This window comes from Spermophilus citellus (genome assembly GCF_964194105.1).
Source record: "Spermophilus citellus genome assembly, chromosome: 16".
Classification (NCBI taxonomy): domain Eukaryota; kingdom Metazoa; phylum Chordata; class Mammalia; order Rodentia; family Sciuridae; genus Spermophilus; species Spermophilus citellus.
In genome coordinates this window covers 62,582,340-62,606,475 of record NC_138196.1, presented here as the reverse complement: position 1 = coordinate 62,606,475, position 24,136 = coordinate 62,582,340, and the positions used below count along the sequence as shown (strand labels likewise).

The 24,136-nt window shown below is 39.2% G+C and overlaps 1 protein-coding gene across 1 annotated transcript in view; it reads left to right on the top strand.

Moving 5' to 3' along the window:
- GALNTL6 (polypeptide N-acetylgalactosaminyltransferase like 6) overlaps positions 1-24,136 on the top strand; it is a gene marked incomplete at both ends in the record, with an annotated part of 1,074,421 nt that overhangs the window by 1,037,352 nt on the left and 12,933 nt on the right. Inside the window, 2 exons of the mRNA XM_081269347.1 lie at positions 9,374-9,490; positions 20,518-20,667. Of these exons, the coding sequence (XP_081125473.1) occupies positions 9,374-9,490; positions 20,518-20,667 (267 nt within the window). The remainder of the gene's footprint in view (positions 1-9,373; positions 9,491-20,517; positions 20,668-24,136) is intronic.

The following is a 24,136-nucleotide window of genomic DNA, read 5'->3' as shown; positions in this document are numbered from 1 at the left end:
AACTTGTACTTATATGTGGTTCCATCAGAGTCTAAACATGAAACGGAATCACACCAACAACTTGAATAGGGAAAATTTTAATATTTAAAACAACCTTTTAGCTAATAATGGTGTGAAAGAGGACTTTAAATAGAAAAAAAAACTATTTCAAAAAGCAATAACCACTTTTAGTGGTAAGAGAATGTAATCAAGGCAGGAACTTAAAAAGTCAGTAGAACTCTCCAGCCCTCGACCACCACGGTTGAGATCCAGACTTCATTTGACATGGTATGGCAGCCAAGACACACAACCCAGAAGTGCTGTTAAGAGCAATTAGAGATGGAATGGAATGGATGCTCTCAGAAGCGCTCCAAAGAGAGCTGCTTTCTCCCACCCCACCCCATGTCAATTTGCTGACAAGGAGCTGCTCTCTTCCACCCCACCCCATGTCAATTTCATCGGGGGAAAAATTACACATAAACACACACACACACATACACACACACATACACACACACAAGAAGCTCCACCCTTTCAGTGTTCCTCTAGGACCCCTATTAGTAAAGCACAAAATTGTATCCACTGACAAAGGAAAAATGTCTACAAGGTCCATCTTGAGAATCACAAAGTAAGTCAAAGGAGGATTTGAAGTTAAGAGGCAACATACTAATAACTGGTAAAGTGGATGATGATTTCCAAACATGCATCTCTTACCCTGATCTCTCTTCCCAATTTCAGATTTCTGGATGTTTCTGTATTAACGTTACAAAATTACCTCAAACTCCACATATCTTCTTCATTATACACATGTAAACAGTTGTCAATGCATCAAATTACCACCTGAAAAAAAAATGTCTCTGGAATATATCTCTTCCTTTGAATGCATATGTTCTTTGGATATATGTCTATGCTACTACTACATAGTTCTAATTTTTGTTATCAATTAGAACTAGTCCCCATTCTTACACTTGCATAAATTTCCAACTCTTTCCCGTAATCACCAGAATGTACTGCTTAAAACAAGGTTTTTTTCAAAAACACCTAATAATTTCTTTGTCAACCAAACAAGATCAATATCCCTTTATGCTGATATTTAAGACTCTTTACAAAATGGAGCCAATCTACTTCTCCAATCTCGTTTCTTATTTCATCCTAATACTACTGCTACTACTACTATTATGGAAGGTCAACATTTATTGAGCACTTAATAATAGGTCAGCTACTAATAAGCACCTTATTGTACAAACTTAATTTAAAACATCAAATTTATAAAGTGCTGCTTTCTTCATTTAACAGACGAAAATTGAAGCAAAAAGTTAAGTGTCTTGCATAAGGTCACTTGGCTAGGAATGGGTGAAATCAAACAACAAACCTGGGAAATCTAACTGCAGAATTTGTGTTCCTAATCACTAGATTATATGTTCTCCTAAAAATAAACAAAAGTAGGAATCAATTTAGCCAATAAGGTAAAATACTGGTATCCTGAAAAGTGTAAGCATTGCTTTAAAAAATTACTTTAGATACAAAAAGGTAGAACAACACACCACTTTTAATATTGGATAATTTAATATTGTTCAGTGGCAGTACTACCCACAGGGAGATACAGATTCTATGCAATTCCTATCAAAATTCCAATGACCTTGGGGATTTTTTGCAAAAATAAAAAACCCATCCTAAAATTCATATGAAATATCAAGAGACCTGACAAATGAAAATAACCTAGAAGAACAAAGTTAGATAATTCACACTTTTTCAAATATAATATAAAAAGCCATAATAATTTTTTAAAAAGTGTGGTACAGGCATAAAAATAGACTCCAGTGGAATAGATTGCCAAGAAATAAACCATAACATATATGATTAATTGATTATTGTTCATCAAATGCTTGGGGGAAACTGGATATCCACTGCTAGTGGATTGAATTATATCTCTCAAAAACTCATACATTGAAGTCTGAATCACCTGTACATCAGAATGTAACCTTATTTGGAAATAATAATAATCATCTTAATTAAAATGAGATTATACTGAATAGGGTGAACACCAAATCAAATATGACTAGCATATTTATCAAAAGGGGAAATTGAGACAATAATACATACAAAGCATAACATCCCAAGAATATGAAAACAAAAACAGGGTGATATTCTACAAACTAAGGAATGCCAAAAGATTTCCACAAGCCACCAAAAGCTAGAAGAAAGGCAAGGAACCTATCTCACTCATAATCCTCAGAAGGAGTTAATCATACCAATACATTGATCTTGGACTTCTAGCCTCCAAACTGTGAGACTATAGGTTTGTGTTATTAATTCCCCCAGTGTGTGGTACTTTGTTATGGCAACCCTAGCAAAATAATAAACTGACAAGCAAAAGAATCAGATTGAACTTAACTTTACACCAAAAGAAAATTTAACTCTAAATGGATCAAAATATAAATATAAGAGCTGAAACTATAAAAGTCTTAGAATACAACAGGGGAAATCTTCTTGGCACTGGATTTGGCAATGATTTCTTAAACATGACACCAAAAACACAAATAACAAAAGAAAAAATAGATATGTCAGAGTTCATAAAAAAATAAAACTTTTGTCTACCAAAAGCACTATCAACAGAATAAAAAGGCAACTCGCTGAGAGAAAATATTTGCTTATCATATACATAGATAAAGGATTGATATCCATAATATATAAAGAACTCCTAAAATTCAACAGCAGAAACACAAACAACTCAAAAAGTGGGCAAAGGACCTGAATAGACATTTATCCAAAGAGGGTATAAAAATGCTCATGAAAAAGCGTTCAACATCATTAGTCACTGGGGAAATGCAAATGAAAACCACAGTGAGAAACCACAGCATACCCACTAGGTTGGCTGTTATTTAAAAAAAAATGGAGAACAGCAAGTATTGGCAAGGGTATATAGAAATTGAAACAGTTATACATTGCTGGCAGGAATATAAAATGGTGCAGCCACTGTGGAAAACTATTTGGCAGTTCCTCCAAAAAGTTAAATAAAGAATTACTACACAACCCAGAAATTCTACTCCTAAATATAAACCAAAAAGAATTCAAACCAAGGATGAGAACTGATATTTGTATGCCAATGTTCACAGAAGGATTACTCATAGCAGCCCCAAAATGGGAAAAACCCAAGTTTTCATCAATAGGTAAACAAATGGGTAAACAAACATGATGTGTGTGTGTGTATGTGTGTGGGTGTGTGTGTAAGTATCATTCTGCCTTAAAAAAGAATGAAGTTCTGATACATACTACAGCAGGAATAAACCCTGAATACACTGTGCTAAGTGAAATAGGCCAGACACAAAACAACAAACGTGGAATGCTCCCACTGATATGAACTATCTAGACTAAATAAATTCATAGTAGAACAGACATTATCAGGGGTTGGGGATTATTAATGGCTTAATGAATATGGTTTTTGTAATAAAAAAAAGTTTGGAAATAGATAGTGGTGATGATGGATACACAGCATTTTAAATAATTTGGTGTCACTGAATTAAACATTTAAAATGGTTAAAATGGCCAAGATATGTATATATACATACAAATAAACGTACATATATGTGTGTACATATGTTTGTGTGTGTATGTATACATATATATGTGACATTATCAAGATCAACTGTGAGGCCAACTGAAGAATAGGTCTGTGAAAATCTTTAGTTGTGATATCGTGGGGACATCTCAAAGTACAATAGAAATCTGATCTGATTGTGCCAATCACCCCATTTGCCATTATAGACGACTTAGCTGAATACTAAAACATTTCCTGATCTACTGTCATGTATAAAATAAATAAAACATTTCCTGACCACTACAATGTAACAGATCCTGTGCTAAGCACTGGGCATGCATCCTCACAACTACCCTCTGAGGCATGATTGTCCTCATTTTGCAAACCTTAAGTACAGTCGGACAAAATCATTTGCCGTTCCCTAAAAAAAAAAAAAAAAAAGTCTTGCAGTAGTTACCAAGATGGCACTGAAAGCAAAGAAGGAAGCTCACTCTTCCCAAGCTGAAACCCAACTAAAACCCTTAAAAACCAGAAGGTAATGGTGGAAGGTGTTCACAGTAACAAAAAAAAAAAAGAGAGAGACCCACACATCCCCCACCTCAAGATACTGTGGATCCAGAGGCAGTCCAAATATCCTAGGAAGAACACCCCAGGACAGACAAGCTTAAGCTTAACCACTCCATCATCAGGTTCCCCTGACCACTGAGCCATGAAGAAGCTAGAAGACCATAAACTCATGTTCATTGTGGATGTCAAGACCAAGGATCACCACAAGGGGCTAAGAAGAAGCTCCGGAAGACTGAGTAGCCAAGGTCAACACCATGATCAGGCCAGAAGGAAAGAAAAAGTGATATGTTCATTTGGCTCCTGATTATGATACTTTGGATGTTGGTAACAAAATCAAGATGGTATAAACTGAGTCTGGCTAATTCTAAATACATACTTTTTTCACCATTAAAAAGGGGGGGGGGGGCTGGGTGTGCAGCTCAATGGTAGAAAATGTGCTTATCATGCACACACACAAGCTCCTTACACTGTCAAATGTCAATATTTGTGTTTATTTCTGATCCCTGTGGCTATGGTGTCCTTGTCACCTCACTCTCTAGATTCAGTCCTCTCATTCCAATGTCAACGGTTCTAAGTGCTTCAGGTTGTCTTGCTTAGAATTGATCATTCCCCTTCAGACTGCAATTAGCAATTTTGTCTCTTAAGAAGATGCCTTCCAGGCACTGTCTCCCCTAAGAACTGTTGTAAGTTCCTGGAGAACAGTAGCCATTTTTTCTTGGTCTTTGAATTTCCATTCATGCTTCCCAAAGAGACTTTCCTTCAGAAAAAAAAAAAAAAAAAACCCTTGAATATTAACATTTTTACAAATAGAAGAACTGAGCTTTAACAAGGAGCTCAAACCTAAGGTTATAGGGAAACTCATTTGTACCTCATGAGTGGAATCCAGACCTACTGGGTTTTCGTTCTGTTCTCTCTCCCTTCTATACGAGTGACTTCTGTCCTTCTAGCCCTGTTTATAAATTTGCCTTCTGAAACCACCCACACTCCATTAAGGGGAGCATCTTAATCCCTTTTGCCCTATTAAAAAAATTTACAACCAAAAATATTGCCAGTCTTAAGTTTCTCTTCCACCCCTATTCTCTCTAACATCCTGATCAGAGCATAATACGCTCAAAGAAGGAGATGATTCTTTCTGATCTTTTCCTGCATACCTAGTATCTAGCCCAGTGCCTGGACATAGCAGGTACTTAATAAATATTTGTGAAGTGAGTAATGAACCACTGTTTACTTAAAAGACCCAAGGCCATGGGGAGGAGTTAGCAAACCATGAGTGCAGGAAGCCATCCTCGAATTACATGAGGATCTTCTCTGGGCATGGAAACCAGGGAGATTTAGATCTGGCCTTGGGAACTATTTATGGCTCTCCCTTGGCAATACATTGCCCAGTGCATGTGATCTTTATCTCCGCTCTGCTAGGAAGATTGCTCAGAGTAGCTCTGGAGATGGGCATAACCCATTAGGAAATGGACAGCCCACCTTTAACCTCTTTTGATGAAGAACATTCTGTAGAAGGCCTTTGATGTTTCCCGATATAAATAAAGCAGGTGCGGTTTCCATTTTGCCATAGTCTAGAAAGCTCGATCCGTCTGTTCAGCTTGCCCGTCCTGTCCCCGACTTTTGAAAGTACTTTCTGTGTTCTGTGGGGTTTTTCTCCATTCTATTTTTCTTAGCTTTTATTTCTCAGCCATCCCATTCCACCGAGGGGAACCCCATTTCCACCACCCACGCGGGTCATGGGCAAGACACAAGTCTCAGTTGTTGAGCCAAGACCTCTCTCTCAGGCCAACTGCATGACCTATCCCACACCTGCTAACCACCTTGCTATTTGTGCCACACTCTGCTTCTCTTGTATCTGTTTTATCAAAGCCTCCTGTGTCAGGAATAAATAAAACCATGTTAGAGCTGAGCCTGAGTCCTCTTGCATACCTAAAGAAAACATTTGCTCTCTGCCAGACCTCTTCCCAATTCCAAAAAGAATTCATCTCTATAACTGATTCTATAATCCTGTCATGCACCATGATTCCCTCTTCCTTCGTTTTTCTCCTTCTTCTCGCACACTCCTAGTCAAATACCACCTCACTTTCTAAGCTGCTGGGCCTCTCTCTCGGGACTCCTGTACACGCGTTAATGATGCCAAGCCCTGAAGCTGAACATGAAAGAAGTGAAGCCTGAAAATGATCCCTTCTGTCATAGACTCATTTAGTAATCCACATCTAGATTGGGGGCGTGTATATATGTGTAAGTTGCTGTGCCTTCAGCCACAGATGCAGAGCCCGTGGGAAAAATTGAAATCATTTGCCAATAGTCTTGTCTACGTTTTATTTAAAAAAAAAACTTATTCCAGTGAATAAACAAGTTGGAGGATTGTTCTCTTGGAATTGTATTCACCTGTTCATTTTGATGGAGTCGTGCTTGGAGCAAAGGGAAAGCTACAAATGTGTGCAGAAGTGATGGCCATAAGAAGATAAGGGGGAGAGAAGCCAGCGAGAATGGCCGGATATTAGTCTTGTCTCCAGCTGCCTACCTTATCCTGTAGTGAACTCTCAGCATTTCCTCTCTGCACAACTTTCTGCTGGAATTTACACAGATGTAGACAATTATGCCTTTGAAACTTGAAATTTGGCTTCGAAAGCAGTTTATCCCTTTGTCTACACAGATGCCATTTAAATGAGAATTTAGAAAATTCAGTAGTTTAGAAAATGGTATCCTCCATCATGGCCCCTCTCCTTTCAAGCTCATAACATCCGAAAACAAGAAGAGGGCCTCCCATAGGCTTGGAGTGCCTCCACCTGCAGATTTGGCACATTTGCCACTTGGTGTCCTTGACTTGTGCGTGTCCTTGTCTTTCTCCTTTTCCAAGAGCAGAGTCCCTCCAGTGGGTGAGTTCAAATACTGGCTCACAAAGAAATTCAAACCTCTCCCTCTGTGGCCAAGTAGCCATGTACCTACAAGCAGCTGCCCTCCTCCTACTCCAAATGTGGTTCTAGACTCAATAATAGTGCCCCAAAGATGTCTTCAGTATATAAATTGGTACTGGTTCTCTAAGGAAAGTGTATCCATGAGTTAAATGGCTCAGGAATGAACAGAGATGCTAGGTACATTGGCACACACTTATAATTCCAGTGACTCTGGAGGCTGAGGCAGGAGGATTACCAGCCTCAGTAGCTTAGAGAGACCCTGATAAAAAGGACTGAGTATGGAGCTCAGTGGTAAAGTGCCCCTTGGTTTTACCAAAATAAATTAATTAATAATCAACAGAGAGGTACCTTCCCAGAGTTCTAGTAGGTGTTGTTCATGTCACAGACAGCTTGAAAAAAACCAACACACTGGGCTCCAATAAAGAGTTAAAATAGGAGCTTTATAAGAGTGTGTCAGGCTCAGGACAGCTATAGCAAAATTTAATTTGGACTTCCAATTGTTTATATTTTACCAGAGAAACACCATCACACATGAAGAAATTGATTGTACAAAAACAAAACCCTTTTTTTCTTTTTTTTTCCTGTGCTGGGGACCAAACCCAGGGTCTTATGCATGCCAAACAAGCATGTTACATCCCAGCCCCAGAAACAGCATAACTATACTATTGGCTTCCAAGAACCCAAAGGAAAGTTTCTTCCTGGTCCTTGTTTTAGGAGAATGGAGAAATGGTTAAAGGAGTGAGTAAACAGGTACATTCTGAGGACCAGCCAAGTTCATTCCCTGTTTTGGATCTCCCATGTTTCTGAGAAGAGGGAAGAAATTCATTTATAAAGCATAGGAAGCAGCCATTTTCCCTAATTCAGGCTTTAAATCTGGAGTTGATAGGTTCCGGGAAAATGGAAACCAAAGTCCTTGTATGTATCTACTTACAGTTTTGTTAGTTTGTCGTTTGGTTTTGCAAAATGTCATAGCTTTCCTTGAATTCAGAGAGGTCTGTAGGCCAAACCAGGTTAGGAACTGTAGTTCTGTATTCTGCTTTATTTCACATTACCCTTACATCAAAGCATCACTGAAACTAGCAATGGAAGATGAGCCCAAACTGTTGCCAAGTTCCCTGAATAAGGAAACTCATGGATCTCCTCCCAAAATACATTATACCAATTTCTACTCCTAGAGTAAATGAAATATGAACCACCTCCCACCAGCACATCATCCCTGTCGCCGCATCATTTATTCCTTTCATGATACCCAGTATTTTCAAACAACTTTCTCTGCTTCATTTCCCCACACAAATAAGAATGGGCCCAGTGGGGGCCATTCCTCTGTTGTGAGAGACTCCCTAGCTTATCTACTCACTCCAGGCAAAAGAACGTGATGCGAATTGTCAGTTGGGTTCATCCTATTTTTATTTCCATTGTTAAACATACCTAAAGAGCTTATCATAATCCAGGACTATATAAAGGCCCAAAAAAAACTGAGATAATGGAACATAACTAGCTTGTACACTAAGTACCCAACTAAAAACACGATCCAACTGTACCCAAGGCTGCAGTGTGACACCTGCAGCAGGACTGGTACAATCTTAAGGCAGGAATATTTGACAAAGGACCTGTCTCTGCCCAGATTCTGTTGCTACTCCGGATAACTTTCACCCTTTTGACCTGGAACTATTCAGTACTATTCAACATTTGGAAAGAATTTTCCTCTTTTTTTTTTTTTTAACTTTTCAAAGTTCAGACTTCGTGTAAAGGATCTTCATCCAATAGAGTATTTCATCGATAGATTGTCTTTCCCATTTTGCTCATCCTCTAGGGTGACATTTAATTCTTCATGAAGGGGAAAGGTTAAATGATTGACAACAGGCATAGATCAAGACCTGTCACAGCCAACCTGGAACAAAAGGTCATCATGTCCTCCTGCCCAGGGCCATGAAGCTTGCCCTGCACCACACACTGCATCTGCATCACCTGCCTGGGATTCGATCTCACTTCACACCAGGATGGTAATGGTAGAAAGTTCTTGAAGCAGCAAGATAACAAATTCCAAATTAACCACTATCTGAAAAAGAAAAATCTCCCACTTCTAGAGATGGAGAGCTCCCTGTTGCTCCCTGTACTGTATGATCAACATGTTTCTTTGCTGGGGAGAGCTGCAGTCTGCTGTTTGACCGGTTCATATTCTCCCACATATAAAGTAGCATGTTTAACTTCCTTCATTTTCTCCATAAATTGTGTTCAAACCCAAGCATCATTCTAACCACATAATCGAAAAGACAATGTTATTACCTAATCTATAGGAATGTCATGAGGTAGCAATACAATAATAATTTTTAAAAAGTGTCCTGTTCAACATTCTCTCCTCTTTCCACAGATTCGGAACGTGGCAGCGAATCTCTGCGTGGACAGTAAGCACGGAGCCACAGGAACTGAGCTGAGGCTGGACATCTGTGTCAAGGATGGTTCTGAAAGGACGTGGTCCCATGAACAGGTACGTGAGAAGTCATGGGCCAGGAGGCGGGTGGGGGTCTGAGGCAGGTGTGGAGGGATGTGGTGGGAGCAAGTCTCCAGGTGGAACACGTGGGACCGGGAACGAGGTTATGGATCTGTCACCGACGAGCTATGTAGTTAAGTGAATCACTCTACTTCTTTCTGTTTCTTCTCAGAGCCATTGTGATAATCAGTTGAGATATGGATACAAATATGCTTTCAATTATAGGAAGGATGGTAGAATTGTTCGCTGTGACATGAATCTAATTGCCTTTCCAAGAATGATAGTTTTCAAGATGCAAAAAACCTGCAGAGTGCTAGGAAAAGCTTCCAACAAAATTTCATGATTTTGATGGAAGACTATAATGTTCTGTATTTGGGATCTCATATAATTTTCTTTTTCCCTTTTGGCTGTGTATCCAAAAGAAAAACACATGCATCTTTGTTGTTGTAGTAATAGTTGTTAATCTTAGGCATGAAGGTAACACCCCAACGTGAACTTCATAGGATACTCTGTGTCTTGCTTTTGATTGAAACACATTTCAATGCAACTCAGTTTAGGTAGGGTGTGATTCTAATCCGATTTGAAACTTGAAAGTTCTTATAAGGGGTTTTCCTTACGCTATGCCATTGGTGAAAGAGAAAAGATAGTAGGTAAAATTCTGTCTGCCTCCTTTTATTGTTTAATTTTGAATTATAAAATATGTCAATAGGAAAATATAGAAAATTTAGCAGATATTTATGCATGCATTACATGGATTTAATAATGATTGACAGCTACTGCCATACTTAAAAAAGAAAAAAATGAAATAGATACCATTAGAGCCTTTCCTCCATCCTATTCACCTCTCCCCTTTGCAGAATGATTCATCCCAAGGTCAGGGTAGTATGGTTTACCAATACTTCAACTTCCCAAAATTGTTCACAATGCCTTTCTTATGAAAACTGAAAAAGTGAGCAAGAGTTCCCAGAAGGCATTACTGCGCTCCTACAGCTGTATTCCTTATGTGTCTATCTTGTGTACTAGACCAGGAATAAGCCCAGTTTGGGCATGCTTCAGTTGTGGAGAGACTTCTTATCTTATGTCTCATTCAAGGCAAAAAAAAAAAAAAAAAAAAAAAAAGAAAAAGAAAAACTTCGTTAAAATTATTAGTTGTATAATTACTATGATCAGCCTCAAATGCTAAGGAGTTGTTCATATACAGAGATTCAGTGTGTTGGCACCTCCTTCTCCCCAGTCCCCTGCCCTTTCCTGTCTCACCTCCACCCTGCATTACAGTCAGAGCACCAGGATGCTACGAAAACAGCAAAAGACCATGTCCAGAGCACAGTCCAAAATCAATCCAATCAAATGACACCTCCTGTCATCCATCTAACCACTTACCAGTCCTTACAATCTTACCCCTCAACCTCGTTGTGTTCTAGAAGGATAATGAACCTTGCAGTCAGCCCAGATTTCAGTTTAAACTATGTGGCCATGTGAAATTGTTCAATCTTTTTGGGCCACAATTTGTCCATATTTAAACAAGGATAATACCCACTTCCTGGATGGGGTTATATGAGAAGGAATTATAGCCATGATACAACAGCATCTTGCACATGAAGTAGGTGCAGAATAAATACATTTCCCTCTGCCTTCTCATACACACTCATAAAGTTACTTCATTCTAATATTAAATCAGAAATCCCTCTTGGGTCCAAGGCAGTGGTGACTTTGGCTCCATTTGTTCATTCCCAGCATAGTCACCAAATACTAGTTATCATTCTCTCCAATATATCCTGCAGTGTGGGACACTTACCCACCGGGTTTTTACAGAAGGTTCTGTGGCTTTAGGATTTAATGATAAGAATCAAATATTAGGGAAAGCAGACTTGTTTCCTCCTTTCTCTATCTATCTCTTTCTATAAGCACCACAGGGATGTTTCCAGAAGAACAATGTTGGCTCTTACCTCCAAGGAGCAATTCTGACTTCAGTCTGGGAGCAATAGAGAATGCTCAGGAGGTTATCAGTCAGATTGGCATCCAAGGAACAATTATAATTGTATTTATAAATACATTATAAATGTATTTATAAAATAAAGAAGAAAAAGGAAGAAGTTATATGGAAAATCTTTGACTCTTGAGCTAAAATTTGTCACCACTTCCTATTCAGCCTATACAGAGAAAATTAATAATCCAGGGAAAACATTCTAAACCAGCTGTTTAGTATGAAAGATACCTGCCTGGATGCCTGAATCAGGTTGAATATTTCCATTCAGTAATATTCTAGAATGAAATTGGCTCAGGTCTGAAAATTCTATTTGACAGCTAAAAACGAATATAAGCAAAACCAATTCTATTACACACACTTAAAAAATTATTGGTTCATTTTCCCCCCTTAGGCTAAACTGCAAAAATCTATGGCATGTACTTTAAGAAATGGTCACCAGAGAGCAGCACTAGACAAGCAGAAAAACTACATGAGCAGAACAAAAGCATGGGTTTGTAAAGAAATAGTTGTAAGGAATAATAATAAAGAGGAGGCAGAGACAAGGTGCAGAGACAAGGTACAGAGGCAGGGAAGGTGCAGAGTGGCTCTTTGTCCAAGCGGCCACATTTATTTATAACAATAGGTTACATTAGGTCATCAGTACCATAACCACATTATTGTTTAGAGTATCAGTAAGGTTGCTTATTCTGCAGTTACATTTCACAGTTACAATATGCAATGTTAGGAGCTTTGTGCAGTCCTTAAGAAAGTCCATTGTCTGAAGTTACTGTTACGTGGGCAGCTTCAGAAGCACCCGAGCTTGATGAAACATCACAGTTATCTAGTAAACAAGTTCTTCTATTCCCAGGAGCTATGTGCCTGCAATCAAGGTCGAAGCTTGATGAGGCTCTAACACAGCAGCATCTCGGGGCATTGCCATACCAGCTAGAGATAGCACATATATTAGTTATATTATTAGATCCTAAGAGAGATTATAGGCCATTCTAAGGGTGGGAAACAGGGTGCCTATTACCCCCCCGGGAGTTTTCTCACCAGGGGAACGCTTCCCTGTACATTTCCACGGTCAGAATCTCTACACCAGTTAATATAGGTCTTAAAAAAAAAATCTCAGTCTCTAGAGATCCCCAAAATGGAGCTACCAGATTAAAAGTTGAGTGGAGGTAAAAAAAAGATTCCTATTTGAAATATGTCTCATCATCACATATTGACTTGGAGACTAAAATATTACAAATGGCTGCCTTTCCCAGTAATTAAACTATAACCTTTCTTCCATATATTATTCAATGATTTATAAGAATTATAATTCATTCTCTTACACTTAAATTAAAAGTCCTGAATGAAAAGTATATCAGAACATGAAAATTAAGGACATTCTTTTTCATTCAAAAAGATTTAAAAGGGGGTCCCCATTGGAGTTGAAGTGATTCCTTTAAAAAAAAAATTTTAAATGAAAAAATAAAAATAAAAATGTTACATGGGAAACAAAGGAAAGTCCACTGAAGCACTATTAAAAGAAAACGTCCTTTGTTGCAGAACACTAGTCCTGACTAATCTGGCTTCTGTGAAGGAAGCAGATGTATGATTCATGCTTCCAGGGTGATCTATTTAGCTATTTGATATCACTGGAGCATTGTGTGCTGGCACTCCGTTTCCTTTAGGGAACAAGAAAGAAAAATAAAAATAGATCCAAGTAAGACTGTAAGGTCTGGAAAGGAGACTCCCTAACTCCCATGATGAGTGCAAGGGAGAGGGGAGGGGAGGCATTCCCCTTGGCCTACTTCCACTGCTCCCACTCTGCAGGCCGAGCAGCAGCTCTGACCTCATGCTGGGGAGGAAGCAGGCAAGTGCCCACTTTGCAAGACCTGAAGGAGGAGAGACACACAGAGGTGGAAGCAAGTCAGCACCTGCAGGGAAAGAACAAATTCCTTTCCTTTGGGAAAAACACTCTCACCATCAGGACAGAGCATACCCATGGGGAAAAACTGCAAGGAAAATCACACTGTATCTCACCCGATTTCACATAACAATGAAATAAAATATAACTACCCACAGAGAGAAAAAATTATTTTCAATTGTCTCAAATCAGATAGAAGAAGATCAGTGTATTTGTAGTTCCCAGCCCAGTGAGTTTACTCAGATAATACAATACAGACCAAGCAGCATTACACATACCACATGAATATTTAAGCAAAGAAATGAGTTATCACTGTAAATCTATATTTGAAACTATCACTCAAAAGAAGAAAGGGGAGAAATTAACAGCAATTTACTTTCAAACTGATGATACACATTTGGGATGGCAGGGGGTGGGGAGGATGGGTTTTTTTTTTTTTTTCTTTTTTCACAGGCAACCTGAAGGAAACTTAGATAGTTTTGTCAATAAGATCAGCTCAAGGGCAGAAAACCAACTATGAATGTCACAGTGACATTACCCAGGGCAAAAAAATGAAAATGGCTTCATAATGTCTGCTTGTTTTTGCTTTGACAAGATTGTGCATGGAAGTGTAACTAATGAATGAAAGACTCAATGCCTGATTGGTTTGACATGGCCATTAGGCTAAGATAAATGACAAAGACATAAGAGAAAAAAAAATCTTAGCTAAAGGTAGGTGCAGAAGAATAAAGCAATTGATATAATTTGAAGATGTATTACCCAGGATGCAGGAACATATTCACCAGGTAATAACAACGATAATAATAATACATAAAACACTATGAAAATTACACTCTAACAAGTTACAAATGTAAAACTGAGCATTACACTATGACAACAAAGCTAGAAATAAGGAAAAAAAATTTACCTAAGGATGCCCTGAGATATATTTGTGACAATAGATGAAGAGATCTGAGAGAGAAATTTATCTGTTTGCTATAATACAAGTATTCCTTTGGACTTAACAGATCTGTTTAATAAAAAAGTTTGTAAAGACTGTCTGCAAGGGCCTGGGGTTGTAGCTCAGCAGTAGAGCACTTGTCTAGCATGTGTGAGGCACTGGGTTCGATCCTCAGCCATGTATATAAATAAGTGAATAAAACAAACGTCCACCAACCTCTAAAAATATATTGAAAAAATAAAAGACTGTCTGCGAGAGAAGCCTGAACACTTGAGGTATGGCAGAGGCAAACCATTAACCTGCAGGTCTAATTTTCCCCAACTATATAGTGAAGGTCTTTGCTACATAGTGATTACAGTTCCTTTTATCTCTGGCCGTTTGCATGTATGAAAACTAAAAAGAGAGAGGAGAGCTGGAGCTGCAGTTCAATGACAGAGCACTTGCCTAGCATGCATGGGGCCACGGTTCAATCCCCAATACCAGAAAAAGGGAGAAAAACAGAGACAGAAAGGGAAATGGATAGACCCATCAAAACCACTTGTTCCTACATTGGTCAGATGCTTATAATACAAGGAAAATATTATATGTAATCAAAATAAACATTCATCAAAGCCAATTGCAGATTTATAGGTCAGGACACTTATATTTCAATAAGAATTAATAGAATCTAGAATCATCAAGATGAAAAGTTCAAAAAACAATCATCAATATGGTTTTAGACATAAATATCATAGATTTACTTGATGGATTGAAAAGATTAGCCCATTTATCTAGATAGTTATTTCAACATGTTTACTGTTAAGATAACAAGTACACATTTCATTTATTCAATAGAAATTTTATTGAGCATCTATCATGTGTTATGAAGTGTTCTGGGTACTGGAAGCACACCATGAGACCCCCGCCATCAAAGAGTGGACTTGCAGGGTGAAATACAGAATGAGTAGACTTACACGGTGAAATGACGTAAGGGGGGAAGAGGAGTAAGTTCTTCAAAGAGGAAGCATTCTTAGTTGGGTGTACACCTGAACTGAATTTTAAAGGACTGATGATCACTAACTAGGTTGGCCTTTCAAAGAGAGAGACTCTCAGGAACAAAGTCCCAGAAGGAAAAATGCAGCCTGCTTTGTGCGAGGAACTACAAACGTTTTAGTGTTGCTGGAATACAAACTAAAAGGAAAGGGATGCAGCTGTGAAGTACAGCAAAGGCCAGATGGCAAAAAGTTCCTCCTGTGTTAAAATGTCTGAATGTTATTCTCTAAGGGTTGTAGAGATTTGGATTGGAAGCGAACATAGCCAAACAAGCATTTCAAACAGACTTCTTTAGAAGCTGAGAAAGACAGATGTTTGGAAATCCAAAAAGGAAAGTGGGGAAGAAATCAGCTAGGAGGTCACTGCAATAATCTAGGTAAGAGATATTTAGAGCAGTGGTTGTGAGGACAGAGAAAAAAGGATTAATTCTGAAAACGGTGCTTATAAGACACAATTGGCAAGACTTGGTAATTGATTAGATGAAGAAGGTAAGGAGTTAAAAATTACTGTGTTGACAGGTTGGATGCCATAACTACCAACTAAAATGAAATAAAGGAAAAAGCTAGAAGGAAAGAAAATTAACTTGAGTTTAAGATATGTTTATTTGTTGCTGTGACCAAAATATGTGACAAGAACAATTTAGAGGAGGGAGAGTTTATTTGGTGCTCACAGTTTCAGAGGTCTCAGTCCATAGATGGCCAACTCCACTACTCTGGGCCAAAGGTGAGGCAGAACATCATGGAAAAAGAGCCCATAAGAGTAAAGCTTCTCAGTTTATGGCAGAGTCAGGAAGCAGAGAGAAACTGCAGGGAAAAAATGCACCCTTCCAGGGCATACCCAGTGACCTACCTCCTCTAGCCACACCCCACCTGCTTATGGTTACAACCCAGTCAGTCCATTCAAACTAGGATAGATGAGTAAGTTATAGCTCTCAATCATAATTTTACCTCTGAATATTTCTGCCTTAACAGGAGATCTTTTGGGGGAGGACACCTCACTTCCAACCATAACATTTTGTCTCAGCTCCCAAAAGTTCATGTCTATCTCACAATGCAAAATGCATTTAGTCCATCTCTGGTAGATCCATAGTCTCCATTTCAGCATTTCCCAAGTCTAAAGGAGTCTGAGACTCAAGGCAAACTCTTAGCTATGAGCCCCTGTAAAAAATCAAAAGCAAGTTACTTGTAGCCAAGATACAGTAGCACAGAATAAACATTCCCATTCCAAAGGGAAGGTATAGGGACATAGAAAAGAAGGAATGGAGCCAAAGCAAGATCTAAATCCAGCCTGGCAAATAATTTCTGGAGCTCCATCTCTGGAATCTGGGACACATGGTGGGAAGATGTGCTCACCAGAGCTTGGGCAGCCCTGTCCCTTTGGACTTGCTGATTGCATTGCACACAAACTCTCTTTTAATCTTGTTCTTTCCACAGCCAGCCATTTTTATCAGCAGACAGTTCATGTTACTGGCATCTCTCAATTCCTGGGGGTCTTCATTCCAGGTTCAGTTTCATCTTCACAGCTTCACATGTCACCCCCTCAGGACAAACCATAGGGACTATGACCCTATACACTTCACATGGCCTTCCAGGTCTTCCTTTAAAATCTTGGTGGAAGCCTCCATTACCCCTTAACTCCAGCATTCTGCATTCCTATAGAATCAGTACCACTTGGTCTGCTGCTATCTTACACAACACTTGCCCCTCTGGAATCATGGCTACAGGAGCCTCTGAGTACTTGCACAGCTCAGCATGGTGAAACAGTTTCCTAGACCTACCTGTATGAGCAGGGAATCCCTATGATCTCTTCTCAAAGGAATGTTCTCTTCTATGCCCTGGACCCTATAAAAAGTGTGGTCTTCCAAATTCCTGAGATGCCCTCAAGGCATCTTTCCTGGAGTCTCTATGTAAAGTACTTAGCATCTCTTTAGGGAGTAGAGCCTCTTTAACAAACACACCTTCCTTGACCTCAGCTTTACATGTACTTTTCTGGCCAAACTGTGATGTTTTAAAATCCTTTAGCTCTGCTTCCTGCTCCCTATTTGACAGTAAACCTATCTGAAAGCTGCCAGCAATGTCCAACTGAATGCTGTGCTGCCTTAAAATTTCCTTGACCAGGTTAGTCTATTTCCTTTAAATTCATCCTCACATAAAGTCTCAGGATATGGGGAAAATGTAGCCAAGTTCTTTGCCAGATATAACGTGTGCCATCTCTAATCTAACTCCCAATAAATCCTCATTTCCTTCTGACACCTCATGAGCACAGTCTGCACCCATCAGCATTCTGATCTTCTGAGATTCCACCAGAATTCCCCCATTAAGTTGTGCTTACAATGTGCTAAATCTTTTCTAGGTTGTTGTATCTCTAAACTTTTCAAAATTCCTCCCACAAACAACTCTAAAGGCTTCTGAACCACATAATCAGGTTAGTCACAGAAACGACCACACTTCTTGGTACCAGTTTCTGTTTTAGTCAGGTTTTGCGTCACTGTGACCAAAATATCCAACCAAAACGACTTAGGGGAGAAAAAAAAAAGTTTATTTGGAGCTCACAGTTTCAGAGTTCTCAGTCCATAGGTGGCTGACTCCATTGGTCTGGGCTCAAGGTGAGGCAGCAAACCATGGGGGCAGGACCCAATGCAGGAAAGCTACTCAGCTCATGACAGGAGCAGAGGGGACACACAGAAGGTGAACCCTTCCGGAGAACACCGCCGGTGACCCACCTCCTCCAACCACTTCTCACCTGCCTACAGTTAGCACCCTGTCAGTCTATTCAAACTAGGATGAACTGATTAGGTTACAGCTCTTATAATCTGAGTCTTTTACTTCTGAATGTTCCTGCATCAACACCAGAGCTTTGGGGGACACCTCACATCCAAACCATAACAATGCTGAATTTAAGCTGTTCACAGGTGTAGAGTTGGGGAATCCTACAAGGAATTGAAGGTAACACAGACAATATGTGATCAGCATATAGTGAGCATTGAACTGAGAGTGGTAAGGGCCAAACAGGAAAAAGAGAGAACCCTGAGAAACACCTATGTTGAAGTGAAAAGATGGATAAAAGAGGGTGGGCAAGGGGTTGGGATTGTGGCTCAAAGGCAGAGTGCTCACCTCGCACATATGAGGCACTGGGTTCGACCCTCAGCACCACATAAAATAAATAAAATAAAGGTATTGTGTCCAACTACAGCCAAAAAAAAAAAAAAAAAGACTCTAAAAAAAAGAGGGTGGACAAGATAGAGTATGGGATTTCAAAAATCATAGGGGTACCAAGTTCTAATTAGAAGAGAGTGATCAAAATCAGAAACACGGAACAGACCTTAAGAAGTCATTTTTTCCACACAGGATTTAAATGTGTCAAAAAAAAATGCTTCAGTCACAATAATGTGTTGGGGGAGGAGGGAACACCTAGCTGTAGGAAAAGGAAATCTACAGTTCTTCTTCATGAATTTATTTCAAGTGCCTGACCTAAAACCCCTTGTCCTTGCATTTGAGAAATTCTCTTTTTTTCTTGCCTTCCAGGGAAACAGGATACAGCCCCTCAACGTTTCTCAGACAATCTTCTTTCATGTTTGATTTGGACCACTTCTGTTTTATTTTCTTTAGACCACTTAACCCAGTTCTTTCCATTTTTCTTCAGAATCCCCACAATTTAACTGCTTTTGTTAGACATCCCTGGAATTGTGCCAGGGATTTCTTTCTGCATTTTCTTTTCCTGAGTAGGACCTGAAACCTGAAATCTACTGAGGGCCCCGTCACTGTGAAGTGTATTCTGTACACACAGCTCAGTATTGTGCTTGCTTTTCTATCAACGTAGTTTCCCAATAGCTCATCGTTTTGTTTTGTTTTGTTTTTCTTTTAGGCTCACAGCTTGGCTTCATGCAGGCAGCCTGCCTTAAGTCCTATTGTAAAAATTATATAACCTTTCTGAAAGTGAAGGACTGGAAGAAATCGCAGGGTGCATCTCGTCTATTTTCTGTTAGTTAAGGATTTTTCCTGCTATATCCCTCAAATGTAGTTTGGCTCAAATAACTCAAGAAAATGCCCTTCCCCAATAGGAGTAGGGTTTTTTTTCTTTATTTAACACATTGTAAAATCAATTCAATGAATCATAAATAGCATTTTTAATATCATGGGGTGGGATGGATAGGATAGACCAGGATAGGAAAAGTCTGGCTGGAGTTATCAGAGTCTATTAAATGCAGTCAAGGTAAATGTCATTCCATGACACTTCTGCTTCAGCTGGGGTGAGGAGAGGTCAGTGTGTATGTCTGTAAAGTCTGTCTCTTACTGTGAGTTACAATGTACAATTTCCTACATTGCCCTGCAGAATTACCCTTAACAACCCAAGAAAATTAATTTGCATATTCTGTACTCTGTCGAGCTTAGTTTTTTCTTTAAATTTTCCAAGGCAGCCAGGCCAATGCATACCTGTAATCCCAGAAGGCTGAGACAGGAGGTTCAAGGCCAGCCTCAGCAATTTAATGAGAGCCTCAGTAACTAATAAGATCCCAAACAAACACACACAAAAAAATAATTAAAAGGGCTGGGGGTGTGACTTAGTGGTAGAGCACACTGGGGTTCAATCCCTAGTACCAAGGAAAAAGAAATTTCTTTCAAGGTGTTAGCATGAGTCCAGTTTAACTCTAATCCTTGTCCTTTTGTAGTTAATCTGCTCATTTAAGTTTAGTGTAACATTTAATCTAGTAACATTTACTTACATGACAAATGTAAAGTATTATTAAAGACTTCCTCCCTCTTCCTCTTCCTCTTCCTCCCTCTCCCCTCTCTCCCTCTCTTTTCTCCTTTTCCTCCTCTCTCAACACACCTCTCTCCTTCTCTCTCTCTCTCTCCCCCTCTCCCTCTCTTTCTCTTTCTCTTCCCCTCTCCTCCCACCATGCCACCACCCTCTGACGTGTCCCCTATTGCCTAACTGAAAATTCCTTGTTTACATTTTGATCAGCCTGGGTCAGAGGTGCCAAGGTGATGCTCCTCCAGTACTTTAGGAAACATACCTTCTCGATATTTCTATTAAGCCCAGACTTGGTTCTCTCTTGTAAGTCACAAAGCATGGGTTCTATGTTGCCAAAAGACGTACCTCCCCCTGCTCTGGAATCTTCTTTCCAAACTGAACTCATTGTAGCTTTTCTGCTACCATTGCTTTGTTAGCTCTTTACCTTTGGATGGAGAGAAGATATTCGACCTGGTGAGCCACTGCATACCCGAAAATTCTGCTTTGATGCAATCTCATACAACAGCCCAGTCACTCTCTATGACTGTCATGGCATGAAGGGGAACCAGCTCTGGGGATATCGGAAGGTAAGAGTTCTGTTCCTTGTGGTCATTCTCAAGTTGCCATGGCTTCAGGGTTTTTTTAAACTCAAAACATTCTTGAAAAAGATGCTGTCTTGATTTCAGGGTGTTACCGGGACAGATATACACACACTTGGCTCACTCATTTGGAGAAAATCAGCAAAAGGAAAGATACAGTGTGTAGAAAGTGGCATTGCTTCTGTATTTGCTTGTTATGTGCATATCCATCCTAAGGAGTTGTGATTGAAAATGAATTTGAGTTAAAACACAACACTACAAGGAATGGGTCCAGGCTTAGTTCAACTGACTTGCAAAAGGAGGAAACTTAAACCCAATAAACGAATATACACATGCATAATTTTTAAGAATCCCAATTCTCAGTACACACACACACAAACACACACACTAAAAATCTATTATTTGTGGGCACTGATTATGACACTTGTTTCCTCACTGAATAAGAGTTCTGGTTTCCTTATGTCAAGAGCTTTGTAATGTTGTGAACAACCAATAAAAAAAATAAAAAAAAAAAAAAGAGTTCTGGTTTCCACCACTAGGAGAAAGACATCAGAGACTCAAAGGGAGACCTGTCCGTGGTATAGTTAATTCTGCATACTGTCACCTCCCAATACCCAGCAGATTTAGGTACACATCTAGAAAAAGGACAAAACATCAATTATTCTATCTTACAAAACACTATAAAATCCAAAGAGCTAATTGGGTTACTTAGCAAAATAATAAGAAGGTAGAGTCCAATATAATGAAGGAGGCAAATCATTGCAATAAAAAACTCTCTCTTTTCTTTATGAAACGCATCATTGATTAATTTTGTTAAATGCCTTTGCTGTTCCATATGCTATAGTGTTTGTAGTGGAATAAAGAAGGTTTTTTTTTTTTTGGATGGTTATTTTTTGACCTTTAAGATTCTGCTTTCTGGGGAAAAAAAATAGTTCTATTTTCTGTAAACATCAATAAAATCTCCAATATGCCATTGCCTGGTATGCTGGTGGTCTCTAATGAACAGAACACTCCTCATTACTGTATATTTATAGCATAAGGGACAGGCCACTCAATAATATGCAATTAAGCCAAGAAAATACCGTTGTTTTCATTAGGGAGCTTACAAAAGCTTACAGATGGGTAAGACCAACTAATTCGTGTGCACACAGATCTCCTGGGGGGAAAAAAAAACAGGCTGTGGTGATTTCAAGAGGTAATTCTTATGAGATTTAACACTTAAAACCTTACCAGGATCCAAAGGCTTTTGAGAAAGAAATCACTAGATACAATTGTGTGCGGCTCTCCTCTCAGGTCTCAAGCTGCTGGCCTTGGGTTAGTTAGCAAAAGTGACGCTCCGTGTGTATTTATACAGCAAGCTAAGTATTTATACTTAATAAAGAGCATGCCAAAGGCTTAAAATGGAAAGTTTCTGAAATATCTCATCTCGGTTGATGACTCAGGCCTATTCGACATACCTGTTTTAGAAAATTCCTCTTATTCCAAGGGCTACGCTCAAGACCTAAGAGAGAAAACAGAGACAGAAATCTCTCTGGAGAGCTATTTTGTCTATTTAGATGTACTACTTGGCTGGAGGAGAGAGTGGTTTCAACAGTCTAGCCATCTTTTGAGTTTGCTTTGGAAAACACCAAAGCATATTAATGAATCATCCCATATACCTAAGACTCTCTACTTTACCTAAGGGGCGGCAGAGGGTAATAACTATTCCACCTCCAACCATCAAGGAGGAGGCATTGAGCTAGTGCTTTACACACATCACTTCAAACCTTGTACCCACAAGGTACTATTGTGTATAAATGACACAGGAAGAAACTGATACTGGCAGATTTGTGGCAAAGCCTACAAACTCAGATAGAACTGGCTTTAAGCTCTCTATGCTTTGCTCTGCCATTTCTTAATAAATAAGATCAACACTCCCTGGGAAAGTCTCTGAATATTTGTTGCATTTAGTACCACTGATACCAGTCAACCTCTCTCAGTGACGTGGACATTGTGGGGAAATCATGGTAACAGAAGCTGCCTTGTTTGAATGGATAAAGGTTGTTGTTAGGCCCCAATTTCTGGTCCATTAGCAACAATTGGCTTTTGGTTATTTTTAGCTGTGGCTCTTTGCCATCACAAACGAAGAAGAGCATCCTTACCCTATGATATTATTTCTATATTCATTTGCACAACTTTATCCCATAGTAGGTACTCAGGAAGGGGAATCCCAATCTTGGTTCTCTTTCACCACCAGGGGGACCCCTGTTCCAAGAACAGTGGATTGTCAAAGCAACCTCAATCAAAAATCAAATCTTCTCAACATCTGAATCAAGAAATTGCCTTTCATCTTCTTCAATCCCCACAACTGTTTGGTTACCACGAGTTGTCTCTCCCTTCCCCAGGCCATTATTCCTAGAATCCACCCTCTCTGCCATTTCTATAACCCCCATCCTGGTTTCAGCCCTTTCCATTTTTGCCCCTGGGTTGTTGCATTTATAGCCTAAAGGATATTCCTGCTGGTTGTCCTTCCTTGGCCTTCCCCCTCCAACCTATCCCCGGCTCCTGAAGTCAGAGACAGTTTCTACAAAATCTGGTCATTGCATTCCTCTGCTTTAAAACTGCATTTGATGTCTCATCTCATCTTCCAATTCTCATCCTGATGGTTCTCAATCTGGTCAATGTAATGGTCAAGCCTTAGAGTTAGTCAGACGTAACACATCCTAAATCATTATGGAAATTATAATATTTTTCTTTTTTCAGGTACAGGGGATTGAACCCAAGAGCACTTTACCACTGAGCTACCTCCCCAGTCTTTTTGTTCATTTATTTGATCTTGAGACGGGGTCTTGCTCAATTGCCCAGGCCTCTTGCCTCAGCCTCTCTAGTATCTGGGATTATAGGTGTGCACCACTATACATGGCTATAATGTGATCTTGAACAAGTTATTTCTCACTGACTTTCACCTTCCTCATCAATATAAGGGGACTAATAATTGAGATAAATGATGAGAAACTTCTAGCAGAGCTTCTGATTACATGATCAGATTTCCATCTGTGTGGGTAAAAAATGCAGCTTTTACATTGATAATAGTGGTGAAGTATATCCTGATATCCTGCTACACCAAAGCCATCTCTCCTAAGTAATTTTAACTGTTGTTTTCCATCCAAATGAAGAATCTCCCATACTTTTTTCTTTTTAAGTAAACTTTTTTTAAATGTCAATACTCATTTTTTCATTTGTTCTAATTAGTTGAATTGACAGTAGAATGCATTTTGATACATCATATATAAATGGAGTATAATTTCTCACTCATTGTGTTGTATATGATGTAGAGTTTACACAGGTCATGTAATCATATATGCACATAGGGCAATAATGTCTGATTCATTCTACTATCATTCCTACCCTCAGGCCCCCTCCCTTTTTTCACTCCCCTCTGTCTAGTCCAAAATACCTCTATTCATCTTGCTATATA